At 40.5% G+C, this 12774-nt stretch overlaps 1 protein-coding gene across 2 annotated transcripts in view; it reads left to right on the forward strand.

Moving 5' to 3' along the window:
- Window positions 1-12774, forward strand: part of pcdh1a (protocadherin 1a) — a 91411-nt gene that overhangs the window by 57815 nt on the left and 20822 nt on the right. The window contains exons 4-5 of one of the 2 annotated variants that reach the window (XR_016117886.1): window positions 9226-9306; window positions 9645-9660. Coding sequence is in view for 1 of the 2 variants with exons in the window: in XM_089017281.1 (XP_088873407.1) it covers window positions 9645-9864 (220 nt within the window). In the remaining variant the exon portion in view is untranslated. Of the gene's footprint in view, window positions 1-9225; window positions 9307-9644; window positions 9865-12774 lie in introns of those variants that run through there. The other variant, XM_089017281.1, reaches the window with a different exon arrangement.

The raw sequence follows: 12774 nt of genomic DNA on the forward strand, positions 1-12774 counted from the left end.
GCCTTTTTTTAAAAAAATGGTGAGGACCATGTACTATATATACAGCTAGAAGAAGTGTGTGCGTGTAACAGAGATCAGCTGCAACTGGATGACATCTGATTTTTGTTTTGCTGAGTTCCCAAACTATTGTACTTGGCTTTTTGGCTTTATAAATTTATGCTAAGGATCTCCCGGTGGGCCAGTGGTTAACATGTTAACCTTACAGTGCAGAGGTTGTGCGTTCCTGTGTGGCCTACCTGTGTGGAGTTTACATGTTCTCCATGGGCCTGCGTGGGTTTTCCAGCACTCTGCACAACACTTGGGAGGATAAGCGGATCGGAAAATGCATGGACGGATACTTAACGCTACAGTATCCACAACTGAAAGTGCATTTACTGCAAATGATGTATGCTGTAAAGAAAAGTTTTCCAGAGTTTATGGAGTCAATGGAGCCGCTTTTGTGCGCTCTTCGTTTATGTTGTGGCGTTTGTAGTTGAGACGAGGTGATCAACATTGTGCACACTCAGATACTTCACCCTGCTGACTTTCCACAGCAGTCCCATCAACATGAGAGATGCAAATGTTTCGCCTCCATCACCGTCCACTCTTCAGAAAGTGAAAAGTTGATGAAGTTGATGAAAAAGCTTTAGCACCTGCATGAGTACCGGCAGCTTAGTGCTGGCAATCAGTGAGGCTTGGCTGAGTGACAGGGCACCTGACGGCAAAGTGGTGTCAGATAGTTCTGGGCTTTCAAAAGTGAACTGAATATCTGGTGCAGTGGTAAAAGCGCAGCAGTAGTGGGGTCCAATGTCCCACTTGCGACAAGTGGTGAAAATCAGCAGATGTTGCACAGATTCTCTAGAATCACCAAATGGTTTTCTTTTAGTGTGTTTCTACGAAATGTCACGTTATCATCTTTATTGCCAAGTATGTAGAACACACAAGGAATTTGTTGTTTTTCTACCGGAAACAAATTCCTTGTGTGTTCTACATACTTGGCAATAAAGATGATTCTGATCTGATTCTGATCATCTCATTGACACTGAACCCGGTTCTCAACTATATCTTACCTGCAATTCGATAAAACTATTACTACTACAATGGAAGCAGTATATGGAGCACTGGTGATTTAACGGTACTCTGTAAGACAGGGGAGTACAGGTAACATCCAGTTTACGACCGGTGTGAGTTACGGCCACCGGTACCTTTTACCGTACTTATTACCACAACCGCCAGACCTTTTTGTTTTTGTTTGTTTGTTTTTATTCCACGCCTGCCACCGCTACAGCCAGCAACGCGTCAGAGAAAGAGGTCCGTGCAGGATGATTTATTAAGCTACAAGACAAAGCGCTGGTCCCAAAAAAGGACCAGGGGAATAATCAAAAATAAAGAATATCAAAAACGCTGAGTGGGGGGAGCAATGGTAAACCCCACAATGGCGAGAAGAAACTCGCACACTGTGGTGAGGAAACGGAACAATCCCGAAAGGATTACGGGATGTGTGTGTGTGTATGGGGGGGTGGGGCTGGCTCGAACAAAGATATAGAAAGTCCAGGGCAATACAAAGTACAAATACAAGTTGACAGCGTCCCGTTTTCGTACCCGCTGTCCTGAAGAAGAAAGTGGTGGAAGCGGGGAGGCGTGGCCACGCCCCCTGCTGTCAATCCGAACGTGACAATATCAAACAAGTACGATTTTTATTTTTCCGGAGCAGCATTGCACAAAATGACGGTAGAAAATAATTGTTTCTTAACAAACGCATACGACAATTTTCTCCAGCATGACAGCATCTCACTCACACAGCAATCGGGGTGAGGGAGGGACAAGTGGGATCGCCGCGACGCAATCGCCACGTTGGGTTCACGGTCTGCGCCGTCGCCTCTTTGAGACAGGTGACCTCTTCTGGCTTCTCCGTGAGCAGGGAGAGTGATTTTTGGAGAGTTCGCATGCGTGGGAAGCCGTGCGTATTTGGGTCAGCAGAAAGCGTGTGCGCTGACACAGCAATAAAGATCGATAATGCGAAATATAAAATGATTAAAATGACACTAAAAGTCATAAGATTTATAAATGAACTGTCAACATTTTGGTATATAATAATATTCAATAGAAACATTGCTTAAAAACAACAGAATGACATATATACTATCCTGTCATATAGGAGATGCCAGCGTGTCGTCATTTATGATCACGTGATCTTCGTGTCAGCCATTTTGAATGCTTTTCGATTTACGACCGTTTGACTTACGATCGTTTTGTCGGAACAGAACCCGGTCGTAACTCGGATGTGAGCTGTATAATAGTATTAAATAGAAAATGTTGCTTAAAAACAACAGATTGACATTGTATACTGTCGTATAAACCTCGCGTCAGCCATTTTGAATGCATTTCAATTTACGACCGTTTGACTCACGACCGTTTTGTCAGAACGGAACCCGGTCGTAACTCGGATGTTACCTGTTTATCTTATAATACGTTTGACGAGCGAGTCAACATTTTTAACAGGCATTTTCAATATTTGGAGGCATCATTTGAAATATGCCCCGTACTTTAAAGGCATTTGTTTCTCTACAATGCTATGGATTCTGAAATGACTCGATCACGCAAAAATCACAATTTATATCAGCTCCAGTGGGTGCCAATTTTGCCACTGAAAATTAAATCACTGAGTCAAAGTGCTCGACGATGAACATCGCATGACCAAACCCAGAAAATAGGTAAGGTGTTACGGTCATTATATGGGCCCTTAGGCACTGTGATGTCATTTTGAGTTGATAGTATTAGAATCAGAATCATCTTTATTGCCAAGTATGTAGAACACACAAGGAATTTGTTTCCGGTAGAACACGCTGTACTAGTATCATCATCAAAAAATTGCAAAGAGACACTATACAGTTCCATTTGGGCTACTGTTCAGAGTTAATGGCTGTATAGTCTAAATAGTATGTGGCAAGCCCCTGGGGATGGACACAAAAAGGTGGTTGTTTCTGTGTAAGTAATTTTGCACAAAGACAATATTCATCAGAATGCCGGGTTTCAACTTGGTGGGGCACATGCAACATGTAAATGAAATGTATTATTATTATTATTATTTGGACGTGCTTCTCCCGTGTTGGGTTCCAGAGATAACACTGGCAACACTGTGCAGCGGGAACATTTATTGCCTAAGATTTATAGTCATTTTCTGTCGTCAAAGATGTGTGGTTCAGTCACTTAATGGAAATGCTCGAGCCATGTCACAATTTTGGATTAAGCGTGTCAATTGGTCATGCCTTTCCAGTGGAGTGCATGCGTGACCAAATGACCCTTGCTTAATCTAACACTGATAGTAATGCATAGTAATAGTATAGTAATAGATAGTAATTTTGTTTCTAACTTGTATGTGTTAATTGATCATACATTGTTGCTCTGACTGTGTTGTCAAAATGCAAACGAGTTGAGGGATAAAATGACAGTTTACCATTTAAAACAAGTGTTTTCAAGATGGGATTTCGGTGATATTACAAATTATATAATTCTATCGTGGTTATGTCTTTTTGGGAGTCACAATGAACAGCTTGAAGCAAGCACAAAGCCCTATTTCAAGTCTTCACTACCATTCAAACTGCTACTCATGTGAAAATCGCTGCTGCCATGGATGCCGAAATGCCAGAGCTCAAACCATTGCTGACAACACAAGACAAAAAAAAAAATCTAGAAGTGGAAAGGCGCTCAGCTAATAATAGTTCTAAATTGAATTGTATTTTAATGTTCCTCACATTATTTTTTTTTACATTTATAAACTGTTTGATGCAATTATTAATAAAGTGCAATGAGATATTGAAAGCTGATGCATGTTAAAAAGTTGAACATTTAAAAGCAAGGCTGGATAAAGCAGGAATGGTGAGCAAAACGATAAAGATAAGGAACAATTTAAAACTAGGTGCTGGTACCAATGTGGTATACGTTAAGATAACCAGCAATCTATCGGCATTCATACCAATGCAAATGGAACAGTTAGTATGACCTTCTTTTAATGTCACTGACTTTACAATAAAGCGTGCTGGGGTGGACATGTGCTGGAAAATATGTGACTGCTTGTTTGAACTTGACTTTATGTATAATAATAATAATAATAATAATAATAATAATAATAATAATAATAATAATAATAATAATAATAATAATAATAATAATAATAATAATACATCAACATGATTTTATCAGCCATGTTTTTGGCATTCTGAAAAACAGTCTCAATATGTTTGTGCAAATTAAAAATAAATAAATAAATAAAATGCATTAGGCTGCAGCTACAATTCCTGGCAGCGTGAGCTGAAAAAAAAAATCTGAATGCCGAGTAGGAGGCTGAGCATGATTGGTGTTTATTTCCATTTGCAAATGTGTCTTGGGCCTCTTGTGAAAGGAACATCATTCTACCTGCTTGAGAATCAAAATATGATGTGAGCAATGAAACATTTCAAGCTGCAATAATTAAATGTATGCATTTTTACTCTGTGACAAGAGTATTGGAACAGTGAGGCCAATTCATTTTCGTTTATATCAACAATGAAGATGAGCCAGTAGCATCATTCAGCCATCAATTTTGGATGTAACCTATCCTTTTCAGAGTTAGGGTGAGCTATGTCACCTATCCTGTTCAGAGTTAGGGTGAGCTGAAGGCTATTCCATCTGATTAATGGTGAAAGGTACCTGGTCACCAGTCAATCATAGTGCATATTTTGAAGCAGAAAAAAATCCCACTTACATTCACACGGTGGGAACTGAATAAATATTGTTCATGCAGAAGTCGGGAAAGAGAACTTATAGTAGACAGTAGTGCTAAGTAAAAGTGTTGGGAACCATTGGTGGGCAGTGCATTTTCGACCTGGGCACTCAATGGTGACATAAAGGTCCTATTCTATCAAGATCTATTTTTTACTGCTTTCTGCATTACATGCATAGAGTAAGAAATTAGTTTGAGATTTACAATTTGATGATGGTATGCAATTGTATACCTGTTTGAAATGCAAATGGGTGCAAAATGAGCCAATCCATTTTCCGTAGCATTATTCAAGTGACTGCCCACTTTGTGGTTGCTGCACATCAACTCAGCCCGAGAAAGAAAACGGCTGAGTGGAAAACCAAAATATGCATCAGCTGCCATTCTTAGAGGGGCTGAGGAATAAACTGATTCAATTGTAATCTTGAAGAAACTGCAAAGAATTGGTGAAGGACAATGGACTATGTCAAAATACCCGGCATTTTACCTGCAAGTTGTTACGTTCACGTGTGCTACTGCCAAAAAAATAATAATAATAATTTCTGGGTTCATTTTCTGGGTTGACACAAGCCAGCAAGCAATTATGTTGGCAGACGCATCCTCAAATTGTCCAGTTTTTCTTTAGAAGACTGCCTGAAAATTATATTTTAATAATGTCGAACATCCGTACGCCCCTGTCCCCCATTGTGCACCACGCAAGACTATTTAGCTCAACCGGTCAAACAGAAAAATGACGACATCACTCAAAGCTTTTTGTGAACGGCAAGAATGGTAAAATTTGAAGCATGGGTTCTGATAATATGTATGGGTCACAGTTCATCACTCCTGATTCTGAAAACCTTTGACATATTTCAATGACATCATACAGAGAAACTGGAATCTGGACATTGGACACTGGATAGCCGAGATAATGGTTCTGGAATTTCAATGGAAAAAAAATACAATTTCATTCATTCATTTATAATTATAACTCAGTGCTTTTGATTGGATTTAGGCAACAGAGAAGTTTTTGCAGGTTTAATTTCACATCACTTACTGGAACAGAGATTAAATTGACTATGGCGAGGGGAAAAAAAAGATTACATTGACTATGTCATCATTAGTTTCCAATAATCTGCTTGCATCAACCGGTTCAGACAGTTGAGAGTCATTGGCATCAAGAAACGTTTGGGGCATGTACAAACCATAAATAAATTAGCCTCATTGTTCCAATACTTTTTGGGAGAGTGTAGTTGTCATCATAATTGTTCCTTCTTTCAGTCTTAGTCCCACAGCTAGCCACAATGCCCAAACAATCCTTTACGACTCTCTCCAGTCTCCCAGAATCCAATCTTTCTGCTTGTCCCCTCTAGCCAAAGTATTGTCTTTGTCTGCCTGACCAACTCGCCACTCCTGACCATCCTCCCCTTCCAATCCTTCTGTCTTGCCACATCCCTGCAGCCCCGAGGCCTGGAAAGGATTTGTGCTCAGTCTAAAAAGAGAATCTATTCCCCATCTCGGCAGCCTTTGCTAGTTATCATAGCTTGCAAACATGCTGACTCTTTGGATAAAAGCCTTGAGGATAAGTTTAAGTAAGAGCCCATATTTGAACAAATAAATGCTACATTCACATTTAAATTGTTACTGAGCCGTAGCATCATATTAAGAATGCCCCACTGAAATCAAAAACATCTTGCTGGATCCGCTGCATGAGTGCATGAGATCTTTGATTAAATATCCCTACATATAGCGCATTTGGGGAGAATTATGGTATGTTATTAGAATACCAGTTGTGTGGTTCTACTAGCAGAGTCACTTCTGCAAGAGATACCTTTTGAAATTGATTTCATTTACCTAAGCACCAACATGGGATTTTGTAGAAGTTATTGCTATTCAACTGTACTCCCCTTAAAACGCTTGTTTAATTGAATAAATATGAATGGTTTATTCTTATCAGAATCCCTGCTCCCTTTTCTTGATGTTCCACAGTACATACAAATCATAAGGACTGCAAGGAGCCATTGTTTCGGGTCAAGAGTCATTTACATCTATTTGGAAGCACTCCTTTACTTCCATGAAACAGTTTTATATAGTATGCTGTGTTTGATGTATGTAAGTATAGAGTGATCGACTTGTTGAACAAAAAATGATACACACAATAACTCACTTAAGATAAGAAGATGCATTTTACAACACAGAAGAAAAGAGCCGTTGAGATACCCAGGGATGAACAGAAAACATTTTGAAGCCCTTTAACTATATTATTGGCACAGTACACGTAGCACTTACCGACACTCTAAAAGCATTTTATCCATATCTGGCTTGTACACATTAAAAGGATGATGTTTTGCGTGATTTTCAGCAGGGATTTTGTTTGCCAGAAAAGTGGTTTATGCGGTAGAAAGCAGAGAGCCGTAGTATCGATCCAGGCTGACGGGTCTGGCTGAGGCAGACCTGTTCTGCTGTCTCAGTGCTTTCCTGACTTGAACAAGAGATGCATGTGTGAGGGTTGGGGAGTTCGATTACATATGCAGCATACAGAGTCGTCGTTCTGTTGTCGATCGGCGGTAAATCGTCATTAGTAATCTGATCTTTAGAAGAAAGAATTTAATGGTTCCCTAACTGTATTTACAATCCATTCAATTTGATAAAGGGCGTGATGTGGAATGAATTAGTATTTGCTGCCCCGCTCCTCCCTGAGCCATTGATTTCAAGATTCTATTGGCAGCCTCATTCATGCATTTGCTCTTTTATTCTTTCATCAAATATCATCAGCATGTAACGAGGAAATAGTGACTGTCACAAAGTATAATTGCAATGCTCATTTTTATTCCCCTCAGCGTAGAGACCTTAAGGATTAATTTTCCGCTAAATCACAGTGATATTTCCTTCCTTTTCTGCTTTGTTAAACTTCAAAATCTGTAAAAAAAAAAAAAAAAAAAAAAAGTATGTTAATATGAGGATTGAGAATCCCATTGTGGTTTCTGGCTTGATCATTGTCATCAGAATATTTTTTGGGAAGTAGTAGGACATACACATAACAACACATGGATGTTGCACTGCGTCATGAGAACTAGAGCTGTTTCTTTCGGTAGAACCAATTAGCTGTAGAATAAATCAATATTGAATAAGTAATAAGATCGGAAACATTACTTCCATAAAGGAAGATTAATTGTTTCACTTCACTGAGCAGACTGAAATCACTTGGTTTTGGGAAGTGGTGTTATGCCTCGAGTAAATGTGGAATAAGACTTTCATTGCCATGACAATTAAGGATGAGTGCACTGTTTGGCCAGGGAATGCCAAGAGATGAAGGCTAATCGGTGTTGCTAACATAGCAAATTTGGAAGTTGTTTGATTCCTTTCGCAACTATATTTCCATAGCATCATTGAGCAACAGTCATTCCCGCTTTTTATAGGTGTTCTTGGAGATTTTGGGATACAGACTCCTTGCACTCATCAGCATCCAGTCGGGTAAATGAATCAGGCTTTCGTGAAACCACCACTTTCTAATTAAACCATAACTCCTCCTATACAGAGATCCCCCCATAAAATTTGGATTGAATCTTCACTTGTGGATGCGCCTTTTCATCAGTGGTGGAATTCCACTTTGTCAATTCATGAGTGACTCCGTGCGCTGGCAAACACAAATATCCCCCTACATCAGGGATCGGGAACCTTTTTGACTAAGAGAGCCATAAAAGTAAAATATTTAGAAATGTTTTTCAGTGAGAGCCACATGCACGCGCGCGCGCACATACAAACGCTCGCGTGTGCGCGCACACATACACGTGCACGCACCCGCGGCCACTTTTCAACAAAATATCAGAATGTATTATTTAAAATAACTTTGTGATAGTACTCACCGTTAACATGAATGGTTTTCCGTTCCTCGTGATTGGTAAAAATCCAGGCAAACGATCGGAATGAAACTCAATTTACCGGTCCAGAGGCGAATTTAATGCTCGCTAGCCTGCACACGGCTCAGAAGCTTCCACACTTGCTATCTGCAATCTACTTCTCGCAGAAGTATGTTGATGCTAACGTTAACATGGGGCTTGTTAAAATGTCACTGGCATTCGACTGTTTCATCGATGGCATTGTTTCATTGGAAAGTAGAATCAGAACATTTTCTCTCCTCTAATGCTCCGGTGCATTCACGCTGAAGTGAACTCGTTGGGCGTGAAGTGCACTAGTTGGGCGTTTACCTGTTTCAACATGACAGCCACTATCATCCAATCAAAATGGCGCTTTCGGCCATTCTAGGTCAGTGTCATCCAATCAAAATTGCGCTTTCCGCCAACTGCAGCCCCAACGACCCCTGCCCTACATGCTTTGACAACTTTACCTAATATATGTTTATGTGTCGACTATCCAATTCTAATCCTGTCCCTCTGTTACTCTGCTTTGTTTCTGCCATGACATGATCACACTTACATATATGGTAGCTTCCATTTGCAAATGTACGCTTCTTGCAATTATGTCCATTGTTACTGCTGTTCATACAGGATAACAGATCACATCATCAAGCATAAATCCCTGAAGAAAGTGGCATTCTGCAATATTCCAAATACATCATACCGTCAAAGGTATTGGGACACAATCCTTCAGTTTGCCAAATGAAATAATCAATCACAACTTCAGAAAGACCTCTTTGTTTCAACCTAAGAATCTTGCAGAAAGTTTTTGGAGAAGAATATGAGTTGTTACAGCCACCAAGGGTACAACAACTTGATATTGTGTTCTCTTTTCAATTCCTATAGGTGCAATACCAATACTTTTCTCTATATGCTCTTTTTCATCTGTAAGTGCAAGCATACAAACTGTTGTGTCTCTCGGCGGAGCACACAAACAAAAGGATAAGCATAGCGCTTTAAAATAAATAAAGAAATAAATCACACGTCTACTGTATGTCTCTGTTTTGTAGCATCCCCACCGGCGAGTGACCTTCTCCACCAACAACCCTGTGCAGGACCTGCAGGATGCCTCCCAGCACAGTTACTATGACAGCGGTTTAGAAGAATCAGAGACACCCAGCAGCAAGTCATTGTCTGGCCCACGCATCGGACCCTTGACCCTGCCTGAAGACCACTATGAGAGAACAACTCCAGATGGCAGCATTGGGGAGAGTGAACATCCTGAAAACGGTACATTGATGATACCTCATTCATTCTTTGCCCAATGAATATGTATTGAAATGCAAATGGAACCATTGGAGATGTTTCTTTTGCATTTTTAGGAGACACTTGGATGTTTTATGTTTTTTTTTTGCTGCCTGGCAATTTGAAGGGCTGCAATGTAGCACTATCGATGCTAAGTTAGCATGTTTGGCTGCTTTTTTATTAGCTTCTTTGTTGATCATTTTTGAACAGTCAGTATTCAAATTGGAGTGAGTCAGGTTTATCTCCCCCTTATCAGCTAGCCCTCCATGTCTTATATAATGACCCTGCTTCTCAATAGTTCTAATTAAAAAGCCAAATCAGGGAGCAATTGTTCTCAAAATCAATTCTCCAAGACATCTGTACAGATCATTCTGTTCTCATAATCAACAGACTCTTACTTCTTGGATCCCAAATCTGTTTCTACCTATTCAGCATCATATCTGTCATTGTTAAAATATATTCATAGTCAATGCTTTAACAGCCATTTTATCAATCAACTGTCCTAAAAAATAAAACAAAACAAACAAAAACAAACAAAATAGCTTGGGTATAACCGAATGGCAAATTCCAACATTTACTGTAACGCCATACTTGACAAACATATGTCTGTTATTTTGAACATTATCATAAGTAATTTAGATCAAGGATGCCACTAAATTTGAAAACAAGTCGATCAAGTACACTTTATTCTTTTTATATCTCCCATATGATCTGTTTGACTTTATCTTCTTATTTTCGTTTCTATTTTTCCGCCTGTTTTGCCCATCTGCAGAATGCAGGTTTTAGTAAGACAGGGCCCTCTTTGTTGTCAGCAGCATGAGTGCCCAACTGTGAATGGAGATGGAGCCGTTACAGAATGAAAAGATGGCACAAGATGTGTGAGATTGTGACAGGAAGTGGGAACTCAGAGACTCTGACATGCAAACCCATCGGGCATGCACATAGCACAGGGGGATGTTATGATGAGCCGCTAACCAAGGATGGACCCAATTAAAAAGTGATTCCCACTTCAGGGAGATAACCTGGAGCCCAGATAAAAAGAAGCTTTAGACAGAAAAATCAAAAGAGACAACTGAAATTCTCCCCAGCTCCACCTGAATAGTGACATGAAATTCTTTTTAAGCATTTGAGTGGCAGGGTGACAGGCTGCACTGGTGCAGGGTTGTGTTCATCACAGCGGAGATGACTGGCAGGCATAAAATGAGGCGGCGAACATGATGTGTCACTCTATTAAAGTAAAATCTAATGCAATGCGAATGTCAAACGTTCCCTCTTTGCATCTCTGAACCCAACCCAATTGACCAGATAGGCCAATTCCATGATCAGAGTGGAACTTTAACAGCTAATGTATTTTTGTAGAGAGCATTTGGCCTCCATTAAAGAATCATATGCAATGCAAATGGGTAACATCCGTCAAAGCTATGATTTTAGATCTCAGAATTGTGTCAAATATTCACTTCAAAACTTTGCAAGGGTCTGTTTCAGCCACCGTGATTTTTTTTTCTCAATGATCCAAGGAGCAAGGTTGCTGCATGTTTATGCCGCTTGTAGGTCACCAGGACAAACGGTCCATTGGGAGCCACCATACAAAGCACAAAACCCTCTGGAGAAAACTGTAAATAGATTGTTTTATATACGACCTCGAATCGGAATCTGATAAGTGCTTTTATTACTGGATTTATGTGCATATCATGTATTGTGCACAGTAAAATACCATGTTTGAGCAGAAGAATATCTACATGTGCACCTGTCAGCAAGAAATGCGAAGCCACAGTTTGATGTGGTTGTGTTATTGGATTTGGGGTTGCCAGTCTTAGACATTGAGGCAAAGAGAGAGGTGGGCCTGTCAACTGATCACCACTTTGGTTGAGTGATGGTGCCAATGGTAGGGATGGTAGGTCAGGCCAGCCAGAACCAAACGTATCGTGGATGTCTGTTGGGTGATGGTGCCAACGGTAGGGATGGTAGGTCAGGCCAGCCAGAACCAAACGTATCGTGGATGTCTGTTGGGAATGTCTGTCTGATTCCCGTCAAAATGAATTATTTTATGACATGTTGAAATACGGACAAAATGCAGACACACAAGCGAGATAGCCCGGTCAACCACGCAAAGAGTGATCACCGCCAACACACAGCCCCGGCTAAACACCACAACCTGGGGAGATCCGCGTAAAGGGCCCAGCGCAATTTCAGAGTGGATGCCGCGGTCACCCAGCTGGAGGGAAGAGGAGCGGGCAATGGCGACGGGCTCTGCAAATGCATAATGCCGCTGACTGACTTTGGCTGAGTTGATGCGCACCTAGCCATGGATTAAGCGGTGGCGCACACACACTTCCGTTAGGTGGCTTGCATGTGGAGTTACTTCTGCTTTGTTTATAGTTTTTCGCTCACCATCCTGGGTGATAACGATCAAGTATTTAGTCATAAAACAGATCATTTCTGCAAAAAAGTGCAATATACGGAGTGCTTATTTTGCAAGTCTTCTGTGAGCATAATTTTGCCGTGTCCTGCGCTAACCAGTCAATCGCCAGAATGAGGAATTCTCACCTGCTGTGAATTGGCTCTTTTACCACGTATCCAGTAACTTGGTCATGAAGAGCCTTTTTTTCTGCCGAAAAACAAGTAACATCCACAGATGGAGGAATTTTGATATGGATGCTTGCCTTGCGTGCGGTCTCACTGTCACTTGCTCCATGCATTGCCATGTGGGGATACCAAGTAGGGTGAGATTAAATGGCATGAATCCCATTTGCATGATAATGAAGTTCTTTAGAAATGCGGTCTGATTTTCCAGCCTCAGATCTCTCCGAGGATGCATGTAGCGTCATTTTTTTCTTTTTGAACTCCTGTCAGAGATTTTCTTCTCCTTTTAATGACTACTATACTCATATCATG

Source organism: Hippocampus bargibanti, linkage group LG16 (genome assembly GCF_051943395.1).
Source record: "Hippocampus bargibanti isolate YZ-2025 linkage group LG16, ASM5194339v1, whole genome shotgun sequence".
Taxonomy (NCBI): domain Eukaryota; kingdom Metazoa; phylum Chordata; class Actinopteri; order Syngnathiformes; family Syngnathidae; genus Hippocampus; species Hippocampus bargibanti.